At 39.7% G+C, this 14,040-nt stretch overlaps 1 protein-coding gene across 1 annotated transcript; it reads left to right on the top strand.

The window, feature by feature from the left end:
* Positions 1-4,963: 4,963 nt before the first annotated feature.
* LOC108098447 (protein escargot) lies at positions 4,964-6,893 on the top strand. Its single transcript, XM_017201351.2, has one exon. The coding sequence runs from the start codon at positions 5,178-5,180 to the stop codon at positions 6,585-6,587; it is 1,410 nt and encodes a 469-aa protein (XP_017056840.1). The 5' UTR covers positions 4,964-5,177; the 3' UTR covers positions 6,588-6,893.
* The last annotated feature ends 7,147 nt before the right edge of the window (positions 6,894-14,040 follow it).

Genomic DNA, 14,040 nt, shown 5'->3' with positions numbered 1-14,040 from the left:
ATTCCCGCTCCGTATGTAATAATTTTCCCAGTCGCCGTGTCTCCCCATCATCATCACCGGGCACTTTTTTCGGGGAGTGCATCATTATGCTTGTGGCATGCATTATACTTAGCCGATGTGCTTAATGTTAATGTTGTTATAATGTGCGGCTACTTGGTGGGCAAAAAATGGGATTGTTAAGATTTCTCGTACAAGAAATGTTTCTTTATCTGATAAAAAAAAAGATATAAATAAATATTCAACAGTTTATGAGTTTAAATAATTAACCTTAAATAACAAATGGAAGCTTTTAAAGTCTTTATGGTTTCTCCTCTGTATTTAAACTGTTTTCCCTTAAGAAAACAAATTTCTCTTCCAGTAATTAAGTGCCTGGCTCGGTTACATGATTGTTGTGTGCTGTATTTTTCGATATGTCTGGCCCTCCGACCACCTATAATTCAATAATTCAACAAACATAATTCAGACATTTCAATTGCTTCTCGTTTTTACGTTATCCGGGTGGCATTTAAGGTTGTAAAATTTATTTACAACAATCCGAGGTTCGCCCTGCGTTTCGTTAATCAAACATAATGTCCTGGAGCATCGATGGAGAGAAAACTTTCATTTGCGAAGACCTTAAACAAAAACCCCAAGGGGCAACAACCCACACGCACTTTCATTGGCTCTGGAATTGGGATTCAGATTGGAAACCAAACCGAACCAAACCGATCCGAACTGAACTGAACTGAAGATCCCACAGATCCGTGACAGAGTCCTCTTTGGCAATAATAAAAACGCTCGATTGTAATTTTCCCTCTGCAATTATTGTCTCAGCTTTCAAATGCGGTAGGCCTCGAAAGTTTTCGAGATCCGAGCGTCTGAGAGGGACTGGGCCAAAAGTAATTTTCAATTTTAACAGCCAGAGCATAAAATATAAAGCACAACTTGCAGCACACACTTGTTAATGCCACACGATGGGGCAAGTGGTTCAGGATGAAGGCACTCAGAAAAGTATTTTCAAGAACACCAATAAAAAATCAATTAAACTAAATAGTTCACCATTTCTGGGAATTTAAAAAAATTTATTAGTTTTAGACTTTAAATAATAATAAAATAAATAAATAAACAAATAATTAAATATATAACCAAATTTTTAATAAACATTTAATTTAAGATTTTTTTTACCAAGAAAAATAATTTTTTAGCATGCATATGATATGTTTTTAAATAATTCCAAATTTTATTTTTTTTTATGATTTCGTTTTATTTATTAATTTATATTATTTATTTTAGTTAGCAAAAAAATTTACAGTATTTTTTTTTTGAGTGCCGTCTTTTGTCGCTTTTTGCTGCGTGTCCTGCAAAAAAGAGGGAATTACAAAAGTTTTTCATGTCTTCAGACAAATCTCATTAAAAGGCGTCGCGTCTTCGTGTTGAGCCCGCAAGGAGTCGAGTTCTCAACTCGGACTCGGAATCCATGTCCAAGTCCATCCAGAAATCGTGGCCCAGTCATCGGCCGAGTTGTGGTTGTGACCCTTTTTCCCTTTTTTCCAGGCGAGAGGCGTTGCATTTAAAATGTCGTTAATAATTTGTTGCTCGCTCCAGAGCCGGGCCAAAACGGAGGTCCGAACCAGTCCGGAACCCTGAAAGTCTGAAGCCCTTTCTGGTCGCGCTGCGCTGTATTTCTGCTTTTTAGAGCTTGTCGTAAAAAAGTTTTATTATTTTTGTTTCATTTTCATTGCCTCCAAAATAGGATTAGCCTGTTGCGGCTTGGCCTCTTTTTGCGTCTGGTTTTTCTTTAATTTTGTCGGGGATTTTTTTTTTTTAATATTTTTGCTGCTCGTGTCTGGGATGTTGCAACATCAAAAAATCGCTTAAATATCACCATTTTACACGCTTTCAAAATGTTGTGGCAGGCAGAGGGATGCGTATTGTGTTCGATTCTGAAATTAAGTCTGCGGTTGGCTTATTTGGGTCACCTACTTAAAAGTGTTGTGATTGATTTTTGGTAGGGCAGAGTCCTTAAATATGAATCACTACAATTTTGGCGTGTGATCTCTATTTTTATGCAGATTTTTATATTTAGGTTTAGCTATTTATACTTACAATATTATTTTAACGATTTGTTTTATCTAATAAAAATTCTGCTTGCGAGAATGTTTTCCATTTTTTTACAATCTAATTTTTGTCTTGCATTATTTTGAGCGGTATCGGTTTTAAATAATTTCCGATATTTCCACTCTCATTTTCTGCCGAAGTATTACTCGCAATCAGCCCGTTCAAGTGTGATTTAAGACCGACAACAAACGCAAACTAATTAACTTGCACAGCGGTCGAATTGAGAGTCGCTTTGACGGTGGGTGGTCCTTTTCCCGGCCCACTCCCGACCACTTTTACTCCGGCTAGAACCAAGAACGAAGCCAGAAAAAAATTAGTTAACAAGATCATTAAATCTTTGTTAACAGCCAATCGAGCCGAGACAACGACAACAGAGTCTCCGACTCGCAGACTTCCAAGGGGAATTAGAGGAGACGTCATGGGCAGCTTGGCCATATAACCACAAGCCAAGCCAACGAAGTGCGATAAGATAACAGATGCCCATTCCCTGGGTCTCTGGCTGCTCTCGATACCCAGACCCGAAATACCTGGACATGTAAATCGGAGTACGTGGCCAAGACCAAACGGAGTGGCCAAAACAGCCGAATCAAACATTGACATTGTGGCGAAAAAATGTTATTATTATATAAAAACCACTTACAAAGCACAAATTTTGCTAGCTTTTTGATAAATGTTAGATTTTTTTAAAAACATTTGCAAATACAATTTCTGTTAATTTATTTTTAATTTTATAAATAAAATGTATGCAAGGTTTAATCATCAATTTGAATTTTATGGTTTATATTTGATAACAATTCTTCACCAGAGACAAAAAATATCCAAATGGACAACACTGCCTGCCAAATCCGAACCTGTCTCTAGAATTGCACATGTTTATCTATTAATTTATGCTGGCGGTTTTTGGGTTCCTCGTTTGGCAATCTCGGTGGGATCGCACTTGTGCCCGGATTGTCTGCTTCCTGGGAATTCCTGTTGGCTGCAAAAAGTGGACGGGGAGGATCTGCATCTGGATCGGAATCCTTGGGCACAGCAGTCAGTCTGCCACAGGGACAAATGCTTGATAAGAACGCTAATTAAGTTAAATGCCAACTGTGTGTGGGTTCTACACAGAAAACAAATAGTAACACATTCGATAGTTTTACATTTTATAGTTGTTCAAATCTACACATTTAGAGTAGCGTAATTTGTTCAGTGTAAAATTGATTCCTGGTAAATGGTCTAAAAATTAGCACTGCTCTCCTGCAGTTTTGTTCTACTGTGATTTATGTCCTGCATTTGGAATTGGATGGGGGCAACACCTCCTATCTTATCTCTCTAAAAAAACACTTCTTCTGTGTTTGTTTGGTGTTGTTGCCACACATCTGCCATTTGGTGGGATTTTGTGTGTGGCATTTTCCACTTGAGGACCTCAACGCGATCCTTAATTGCTTGCATGCTCTTTGCTACATGGATTCTATACCCTCCCACAAATCCAAATATAGATTTAAATCGCTTCTTTGGCGCCTCGATATTTGGAGACCGCAGAGAAAAATCAAGAGCGCCAGCGATACAAACTGGAAACGGAACAGAAAGAAGAGAGCCCTTGACTTAAAGAGAAAGATATTTTATTGCTCTTGCAAGCAAAGAGATTACGAATTATGTTTTATCTTGTCTCTTTCAGAATTTTTTTTGTTATAAAACGTACACGCACACATTCGTACTTTATTAGGAATCAACGTTTCAATTCAGTACAAAACAAAACATGTCTTTTTTCCACTTTGTTATTATTTCTTAAATTTATTTACAGTACTCATGTTTTCTTGCTTGCTAATACTATTTTATTTCTGCATGGAAGAAACAAAAAACATTTCATGCTTCCTTGCTATTTTACATTATCATAAAAAGTCGTCATTCGATGTGTCACCAAATCACAATTCTATGTATGTTTACAGACACATTGCGGCTATTTTTTAAATTGGGTGCTAAAATTTTAATTTGCAGTGGGCTTGCAGTCAATAATTTTCAGTAAGCGTTTCGAGGAATCAATATATTGCGCCTTTTTTGGCTGTTTGGAGATGGCTCAAGATTTTGTATTTATACGACTTCCCAAAAATAAGGAATATTGAGTAACTCAAATTTTTGATTCGGGGTTTTAAATTATTTTATTTGGGTTTGAAATATAAAAAAAAAAAATAAAACCGAATATTAATGTGTTTGACTTTGATTTGCAACTTTACGTTGAGTGAAATTACTCACTCCTTTGAGAATACAAAAAACAGTTCATTAATGCAAATTGCTACCTGTGTTACCATCAGTGGCCGCCCTTGGACCTTTAGTCCTACCTGCGAAATTTTTTGCGTTTCAGTTATCAGGCCAGCTAATGATGCACCTGATAATGATAATGACTCTGGAAGGAAACCCTCTTACGCTAATCCCCCAAAAGTGGGGTTTACTAAATTTCTGGGTAACTTTTTAGGTAAGATCGTTTTTCTCCTTATTGCGCATTGCATTCAAAAAGAGCGAAGCGCAGCTGCAGAGAGCATAACAAACACAGGTACGCATTTTCTTTTATATATCCCACACCAGAGCAATTATAACGGCATCGCTTCGTTTGCGGCTTCGATTGGTGCAAGTGTACGAAGTCGGCACGTGAGGCCCTCGTATATAAACAAGACAAAACCTGTTTTCGCGCCGAACGATACTATTGGTCAGCGGCGCTACCTGCATGGACATGCTCGCTCTCGCCGAAGAGCGCTCTCGCGTGCTCTCTTACGACCGCTTCGTCTCAACTTCGGGTCGTGTCTGTGTGAGCAGCCGAGGAAAGCCGAACCAAGGGCGGTATAAAAAGGCTGCACCGCCGCCAAACTCGCTCAGTTTTTTTCAGACTCTAACCGATTGAGACAGCCAACTTCCTGAAAACCTGAGCATAATTCCCTGAAAAAATCAACCGCTTTGCCTAACGGAACACGCGTCTTGCATCTGTGTGTATTTACCCGAAACATTCGTGCCTGTGTGAACATGACACACTAAAACAAAGTGACAAAAAATCGAGAACTTTTTATAAATTCCTAAAAAAAAGCTAAAGAAAAAAAGACAATAAAATGCATTCCGTGGAAGACATGTTGGTGGAGAAAAACTACAGCAAGTGCCCGCTGAAAAAGCGTCCGGTTAATTACCAGTTCGAGGCGCCTCAAAATCACAACAGCACACCGAACGAACCGCAGGATCTGTGTGTGAAGAAAATGGAAATTCTGGAGGATAATCCCTCCGAGGAGCTGATCAACGTGAGCGATTGCTGCGAAGACGAGGGCGTGGATGTGGACCACACGGATGATGAGCACATTGAGGAAGAGGACGAGGATGTCGATGTAGATGTGGATTCGGATCAGAATCAAACACAAGCTGCAGCTTTGGCTGCTGCCGCTGCAGTTGCCGCCGCCGCTGCCGCTTCCGTGGTGGTGCCCACGCCCACTTATCCCAAGTATCCCTGGAACTTCCACATGTCGCCGTACACGGCCGAATTCTACAGGACCATCAATCAGCCGGGACACCACCAGATCTCGCCTCTTCGTGGCGATTTAATAGCGCCCAGTTCGCCGAGTGATTCGCTGGGTTCCCTGTCGCCGCCACCACATCATTATCTGCATGGTCGCGCCAGTTCCGTTTCGCCGCCAATGCGATCGGAGATAATCCACAGACCGATTGGCGTACGGCAGCACCGATTCCTGCCATATCCACCCATGAGTGGCTATCCCAATCTGGGCGGCTATACCCATCATCACCATGCGCCGATCTCGCCGGCATATTCCGAGAACTCCTACTACTCGATGCGTTCGATGACACCCGAATCCAGCTGCAGTTCCTCGCTGCCCGAAGATCTTTCCCTGAAGCACAAGAACCTGAACATGAACCTAAAAGCCAATCAGCCCGGAGAACTCACAGCAGTTAAAGCGGGAGGAGAAGAATCACCAGGACCCAGTTCCGCATCCGCCGCCGCCAAGAAGGACAAAAGCCAACCGCCGCGTTACCAATGTCCGGATTGCCAGAAATCCTACTCCACCTTTTCGGGGCTGACCAAACATCAGCAGTTCCATTGCCCCGCCGCCGAGGGCAACCAGGTGAAGAAGTCCTTCAGCTGCAAGGATTGCGACAAGACCTACGTTTCCCTGGGAGCCCTGAAGATGCACATTCGCACCCACACGCTGCCCTGCAAGTGCAATCTGTGTGGCAAGGCCTTCTCGAGACCGTGGCTCCTGCAAGGACACATTCGCACCCACACCGGCGAGAAACCCTTCAGCTGCCAACATTGCCACCGGGCTTTTGCCGATCGCTCCAATCTGCGGGCACATCTGCAGACCCATTCGGACATCAAGAAGTACTCCTGCACCAGTTGCTCCAAGACCTTTTCGAGAATGTCCCTGCTGACGAAACACTCGGAGGGCGGATGTCCTGGCGGCAACGCTGGCTCCTCCAGCAGCGAACTCAACTACGCCGGCTATGCCGAGCCCTAAGGCGATCTATAGTTTTATATACAGCTGAGATCCCAGCCATGTTCCACCAAAAATTAGTTCCTAGCTCTCTTAGGCGGCTCCAAGTTCCCAAAAAAGAAAAACATGAACAAAAAACAATCAACTCCCAGTGCAGACACACAACTTCAAACAGAATTTCACTTATTTTTATTTTCTAGTCAGCATTTTCTCCGCAGAAAAAGAGAAAATTAAAAATTACTTTTTAATTTGTATCCACCACAAAAAAACAAACTTTTGTAACACCCACAATTCGAATAACCATATTAGAGTGTGTGCCCATATCCTAAAGACGAACTTTGTAAAGTATTCTACGTTTTATCCTGTACATAATGTATTATGTCTAACTGTAGACTTTAAGCTGAACAAACGAAACGCCAGACAATCTTAAGCAAGACATACAACATCTCTCTATTTTATACGATAGTATTTTTAGCCTAGCTGTAGATCGTAAAATATTTTTGATATGACCACTACTTTTTCGCGTATACATTGAAAATGTTCTACTTTAGCTTAAGTGAAGATAAGCGAAGAACACATATTTTGATACGAAAATGTTTTGTAATTCTAAGTAATTTATTGCATCAAGCGAAGAAAGAAGAAAATACATTTTATTTACATACAAAAAAAAAAAAACTTGAAATCGATTTTACTGGTTGGGTTGGCTGGGGAATCTTTTTTTCAGAATTCTTAATTTTCAGATACAATACGGAAATTTAAATTTCAAAGAATACTTTCTTACACTGCGTGTTACAAAGTCCTGATAAATTAAAACAAAAAATACAACGAATACTTGTAATATAAATACAAGTATTTTTGTTTTCGACTTTATTTGCTAGGTAAATTTCCAGTACTACAATACAAATGATTTTAATCCGAATAACATTATTTAACATGTAAATAGCAATCAACTTAGATTCGATTACCTTGAAAAAACAATGTTGTAAACAACGAAATTTTTAGTTTTAGAACGAATTCAAAAACCATCAATTTTCGTATTTCAATTGTACATCGTACATACATTTATTATGTAGATTTGAAAATTGTACAAATTCAATTAAGAGTCAATTCCCATTTCCGCCAGGGAGTTCAATGGAATCTAGAAAAGTCGTGAATGGTCTTCCAAAGCTCCCCAAATACTCCCCGCACTCTGATTTTATTTTGGGTCATGCTCTTCTTTTCGAACAAATAAACAAATCGAAGCGAGCGGATCGGGAAATGAGAACCCCCAATCAGCCAATCGCGACATTTTATGGCCTGCCCAGCAAAAGCAAACATAAGTCGCATTTATATGCCAAGCTGATCAAAAATTATATTTAAATTTCGGTACACGTACGACGAGTACAAAATGGCAGTCACTAAATCAAAAAGCCAAACTTCAAGCCTCAGTAGGCCCGCGCCCCGGCCAAAAAAGTCTTATTAGACATGAGACCGCGATCTTAATGAGAGAGCAGTGAAAATAGAGTCTTGCGCCGAAGATCACCAAGTGTGATCGATGTATCCCAGTATCCAGCCGAGCGGAAAAGCGCGGGGAAATCATAATCGTCGGAAAGGTATCGTTCGGGTGACAGAGCATACGAAATTATGGGTGCGTCCTCTGAAGCCAAACGAAACGAAACGAAACTCATTATCGAGATCAATCGATCGCCAGGCGGAGGAGACCCTGCTCCAAAGGCCCAGAAAGAGCTCACACACATGTGTGTGTGTGGTGTGTGTGGGGACTGGGGATCCCGCCGATCCAGTCTATCCACGATCAACGGCATCAGCGATCGACGACCACGACAATTGTTGCCAAATTAGATCATCAGGCAGCTAGAAAAGCAGCGAAACCCAAACGGCAACGGCAGCAACAAGTCTCAGTCAAGTTTCACGTGTGTACACCGAAAAAAATTTTCAACAAAAATTTAAAAGAAAAAAGGATGAATAAATAATTGATTTTTAACTTTATTTGATAATTTCAAAAATGATTACATTTATAACATTTCATTTAAACATTTCATGTTCAATTTGTAACATCCTTCTTCATTTAGTGGAAATGGAGTAAAATATTTGACTGAAACCAATTTTCTTCTTATATGAAACTTAAAGATTATGATACCAACTGTTTTAAAGTGTAGGGAGAGAGTCCAAGCCCAATCGGATGGATCGGGCCAACGTAAATATACGAAAATTAATATGCACGCATTTCGTGGCTCCACTTCCTCCACAGCCGTTTGCTCCAGTCTCGGGTTACCAAGTGGCAGCCCAGCCTGCAGATCCGCAGGGTCCAAGATCCCAGACTCCAGCCAACCAGCCATGGCCCAAAACCGATTCCGCAAACCCAACTCGTTGATCGCTGCTCCCAAAACGACGATCGTTCGTGCCAGCTTTCTTGCTAAACAATTTGCAAACGATTTCTAATAAGCGTCTTAAATTGTAACAAAATAGACGCGCATTTAGGGCCTTTTGTGTGCCTTCGCCTGGTTTTCGGTCTCTCGATAACAAAGATCGAGGGTATACAAAAAAAATAAAAATGGGAAAACGAAATAAAAAATTGTCGAAAACATGGACAGCAACAAAACGGGAGGGTAACTGCCTAGCTTGACCCTCTCCCTACCCAAAAATAATAATACAAAAATAAAGCAACCCATTGGGTCTTTATTTTCGATTATTTTATTTTATTTGTGCCAAATTTCGCGCTTGATCGGTGCATATTTTTTTTGTTAGCTATTCCGCTGTGGGTAGCGGGTCCAGTTAGGGTTACTATGATGAAGATCTTTGGGTTAGGCAGTCGACAATTTGACTGATTTTAGGGACCCCGGGTTGTGGTGACTTATTTATGGCAAATGAATATTGTGCCTTTAGTTTGCTTGTGGGAAAATATTCGATAGACGAGGCTTGCTGGGTTCAGTGAACTGGGCTGAAAGGATTATGGGAATCTAATTGATTTGAATTTAGTTTTTGGAAATTTATTTATATGTATTTACATATATTTATATTTATTTAACCTAGGATTTAATTCTAAATAAGGAACGCAGTTGAAATTCAGTTATCATTTTTATTTCATAATTTCAGAAAAAATATTGAAATAAAATAAGATATTTCTACTAACAGATCCTCTCTTAAATAAATAATTATGATTCACAGCTGATATGCCCAATCAACCGCACTATTTCGCATTTCATTTCAATTCGTTAACAATAAACAAATATCACTTTTCTGACGTTTTTCGCAACTGCAGCTGTCTGTCTGGTCTTCCACCTTTGGGGTAACCCCATAGCCCCCTTTCCCCCACCGATAGTGCACCACTTGGTGTCACTGATAAAACCCGAGGATTTTGGCCAGCAAAAAGCCAAGCAAGCTGCACCATAATAAAGCAGCTAAAAGTCAAACGACAACGCAAAAAGGTAAACAGATCGAAGCTTTATGAATATGCAAAGATAAACAAAGCGGAGGAGCCTCCCCCTTCAACCACCCACCAACCTGCGTTACCCTTTTGTCTATTGGGGAAAAAAACACTTTTTTGAATTTCAAATGTTTTAACGAGCCAAAATGAAAAACTTTCCAAACAAAAGGGAAAATACACACACAAATATAGACGATCGATCCAGAGCATAAAGTGGGGACTTACTAGGGGAACCGAGAGGGGAGACCGAGCGACAAAAAAGCGCAAACTGAAATGAAATTTAGCGTAAAAATGGAGATCTTTTGTCTGCGATAAACGTGAGCGTTTTGTTTGTCACGACGAGACGAAGTGTGCTTTTTTGCGCGATCGCCGGAATCGGATTTGAAATAACTCCTTAAGAAATATTTTAAGTAAGTAACTAATAACAAATTAAGTTTAATTTTCTAAAGCTCATTTTATAAATAATCAACAAAATTTCTACTTGGTGGAAATTATTAAATTACTGGTAAACCCTGGGGAAAAGCTGTCATAAAGTGAATCCCATTGTTTTGTAGATAAGAGACAGATGCACGAAATGCAGAAATGGAGCTACTATCTCACTCTCGCACATGCTTTGTAAGCTCCCCATCCCCCTTGCATTTCTTTGACAATTTCAGCTAATTTGTGTGAGCGAACAACAACATCGCAAGTGTTTTCTGCTATGTTTTGTTTTCTTTGGGGCCTAGTCCATTTGGGCGATAGAGAGGAAGAGAGATGGAGATACTTTGGGGCCAGAGCGTGTGTCTATGTAAGTGCGAGTGTAATGGTGAGTGCGTGAGTTGCAAGACAACGATATCATCTTCAAATGCGAGAGCGAGAGAGGTGACTCAGGTTCAAAGTTGTTGTTGCTTCAGCCAATTAGTTAGTGGCTCTGCGTGCTCCAAAAGTGGGCGGAAAAGGGGGAGGTGGTGTTGGGGAGGGGAAACAGGTGCGAGGGAGACAGCGTATAGACCAAGCGCAACAATTGTGGCAGGCAAAACAGCAGTTAACGCGTTTTATTGTCTGTTTGCAAGTGGCCACTGTTTACCTCTCTTTCCCCCAGCCCCCCTCTTTCACCATTACGCCTCCTAAGTTTTTTCTGCGAGAAGGAGCTGTTGGGTTTTTGGCTAATAATAAGCTATTTTTACTAGGCAATAAAATTTTATAGAAAGAAAATGTAAAAGACTATGTAAAAAATCTTGCTGAGATTAAAAAACAATAAACACATTAATAACATTTTTGGGTAAAAGAAAGAGACAAGAACAAATCAGAAATTAAAATTGGGAAATAATATGATATTTAGAATGGTGTTTTATTTATTCTATTCATTGTTCATCTTTCATTTAAAAATTTTAAACTTTTTTTTACACTTTTAATGACAGGATGTGTACATAAAAACATTTTTTTAACTTAACGGAAGTAGATAGAAAAAGCTAAGTTATCATCACCTGCTCTCCCCTCTTCCACTCACCTGTTTAGTTTATTTTTTGTGCTCAAGTGTGCGTGAGCTGTTTTACGTTAGTTAGAGGAGAGGGGAAACATCATGGCGTAGATCATTAGCGTAGATGGTGTTATTATTTGCACGTTTTGTGTGAAATGCACTCACTCTCCCTCCCACTCCCACTTTTTCCCAGTTCCGTCTCTTTCTGTGAATGCGTTTGCTCGATCAACATGAATAGATTATAGGCTATAGGCTATAAGGCCCGACTTTAACTGTTTGCCGTGGCTTTTGCCGTTGGCTCAGAATAAATGAATCTTCGTTAAAGTTTGCAGCTGGCAATTAAAACGAAAAACACACTTTCTTTCGCATTTTACGGTTGCAGTGGGTGGAGATTCCACTAACCTTAAGTAACTAGCTTCACATGATCTTTCACTCCAATAGCTTTAATTAAGTTGCACATGTTTTGGCTTTAATAAATATGGAATCTTCCAAAAACTGATTAAAAGCGGGTATATAATTAAGACATACATATTTTAAAATGTACAGATCCTTGCATTAAGAAAGATCATTTCAATCACCTGTGTGATGAATACAAATGTTTTTATTACCTACCTGATTATTAGGAAATTCCAAAAGCGGTTGTATCATAAAAATGTAAAAAAACCGCCAAAAAGAAAAAGTTAACTTATGATGCAGTTGGTTAGAGAATTTAAATACAAACGTTATGAGCTATGCCACTCCAAAATCGGATTCAAATTATAAAAATTATGCCAGATTTTTATTATTTTATTATTTTGTGTTTTTTAGGTTTAAATGAACAATTTCATTAGAAATGGTATCTTTGAGTGCTTTTAAGTAAATAGGGGAAGATAATTTTTCTAAAAAATGATCCCATCTCAATTACATAATCTCCTGTGCTTAGAAATCACTTTCCTTGTATCCCATGTCCTGTGGGAATCGCGTTTACTGTGACTCATTTCCATATCTTCCATATTTCCGACTTCCTTTGCCCCCTAAAATCCAGAATCCCCACCTGGCGGCCCTAACCTTCCGTCCTCCGGCAATTGACCCCCGATGTCAGTGGCTCGTCAAATCTACAAAAAGTGGAATAAAAAAAATTAGATCCTGCTCCCACACAGAAGTTCAGACTTCGTCACAAGGTGCAGTGAACTCATCGGCTACAACCGAAAATGGTATTCATATGCTAAAGATCCCGCTGCTCTACTTCCTTGCAGGGCACACATCAGATCAAATTACCAAAAAAAAGAAAAGATGGGACTGAAAAAAAACTCAAAATCAAGGCAGGAAAAAGAACCTGTTCCTTGGGTTTTCCCCCGCCTCCCTCGCCGATTTCCTCTGGACGTGCGCATGCATAAAGATGAGGGGATTCGGGATCGAGATTACATATGCTGGGAATGAACGCTGACAAGCGGGCATCATCGGAAAAATCGAAATTTCCCTTTGGGGTCATGGGAAATTCTGGTCCCAAGTCGGAAGTGGAAACCGTTGGAAAATCACGGCAGGATATGTTGTGGAAATGCAGCAATCTCGCCCTGTCATGTTTATTTATAATTTATGTTAATTTTCAATTCCATTTCAGCATAACAGGACTCTCGTTTTTGATTAATAGAACACACCTTGAAATAGAGAGAAACGTGTGAATTTCAGCTGGGGGAACTTCTCGCATCTCCAAATATGACGAATGTATCATACTTTTTCGGGGTCCCAATTTTCTGCCCCTCTTGACACATTCAATTCTTTTGCCGCTGGCGGCCACTTAAAATATATTTCCTAACAATCGACTCGGCACATGTCCAAATTGATGCCCTGGGGCATTGCTACCAAAAATGGTCTCATTTTGCGTATGTTAAATTCAAATTGTTATGATCCGTAAATGTCAAAAAGACACAGAGCAGCAGGCTAAAAAATGCGCAGAAGAAATAGCATTAAAATTCGTTAACTATTTTCTTACACTGAGGGGAAAATACCGAAAGTTAAAATTCAATATTAAATGAAAGATTGGAAATTGTAATATAGTTAACGATAACATATTTAGGGGAATTAAACTTTTTCAGTTTTTTCTATAAAATAATTTTAATTTCTTACATAAGATAAAGTTATACAAATTTAAGTGATTGTAACCTGCTTAACCAATATGGTTATCGTTTTTCCTCTCTGCACTTATGTCTAAATATATGTATAAACAATTGCAGACTATTTTCGTATGTATATCTTGTGGCGGGTCTTTTAGCAATTCAAATGCTTTCCTATGATTCATGATCGCTGCTTGTGGTTGTTGCTTTTGCTGGGGTACTACGTTTTGTGGTCTTCAAGGTCCATTGCTCTAAGTGCCTTCGAAAACCGCAAGATCAAGACTGGTCGGTCTTCCACCCAACAACCCACCCACCTGACGTCCCATCCTCAAACCTCCAGCCATCCAATCCATCGGTTGTAGATCAGCCAGAGGGCCAGAGGTTTCTCTTTGGCGGCTAAACGCTGAACTTTCTTCGCATCGAAATCGAATGAAATGGAATGGAATGAAATGAAATGCTCCTTAAGCTTAATTGTCTCAGGTTTTTGTCTTTTCTTCAATT

The sequence above is a fragment of the Drosophila ficusphila genome, unplaced genomic scaffold (genome assembly GCF_018152265.1).
Source record: "Drosophila ficusphila isolate 14025-0441.05 unplaced genomic scaffold, ASM1815226v1 contig_436, whole genome shotgun sequence".
Lineage (NCBI taxonomy): Eukaryota > Metazoa > Arthropoda > Insecta > Diptera > Drosophilidae > Drosophila > Drosophila ficusphila.
This window is presented reverse-complemented; position numbering and strand designations above follow the sequence as displayed.

Coding starts and splice junctions, on each gene's coding strand:
- LOC108098447 (XM_017201351.2), top strand. CDS start 5,178: ATGCATTCCGTGGAAGACATGTTGGTGGAGAAAAACTACAGCAAGTGC.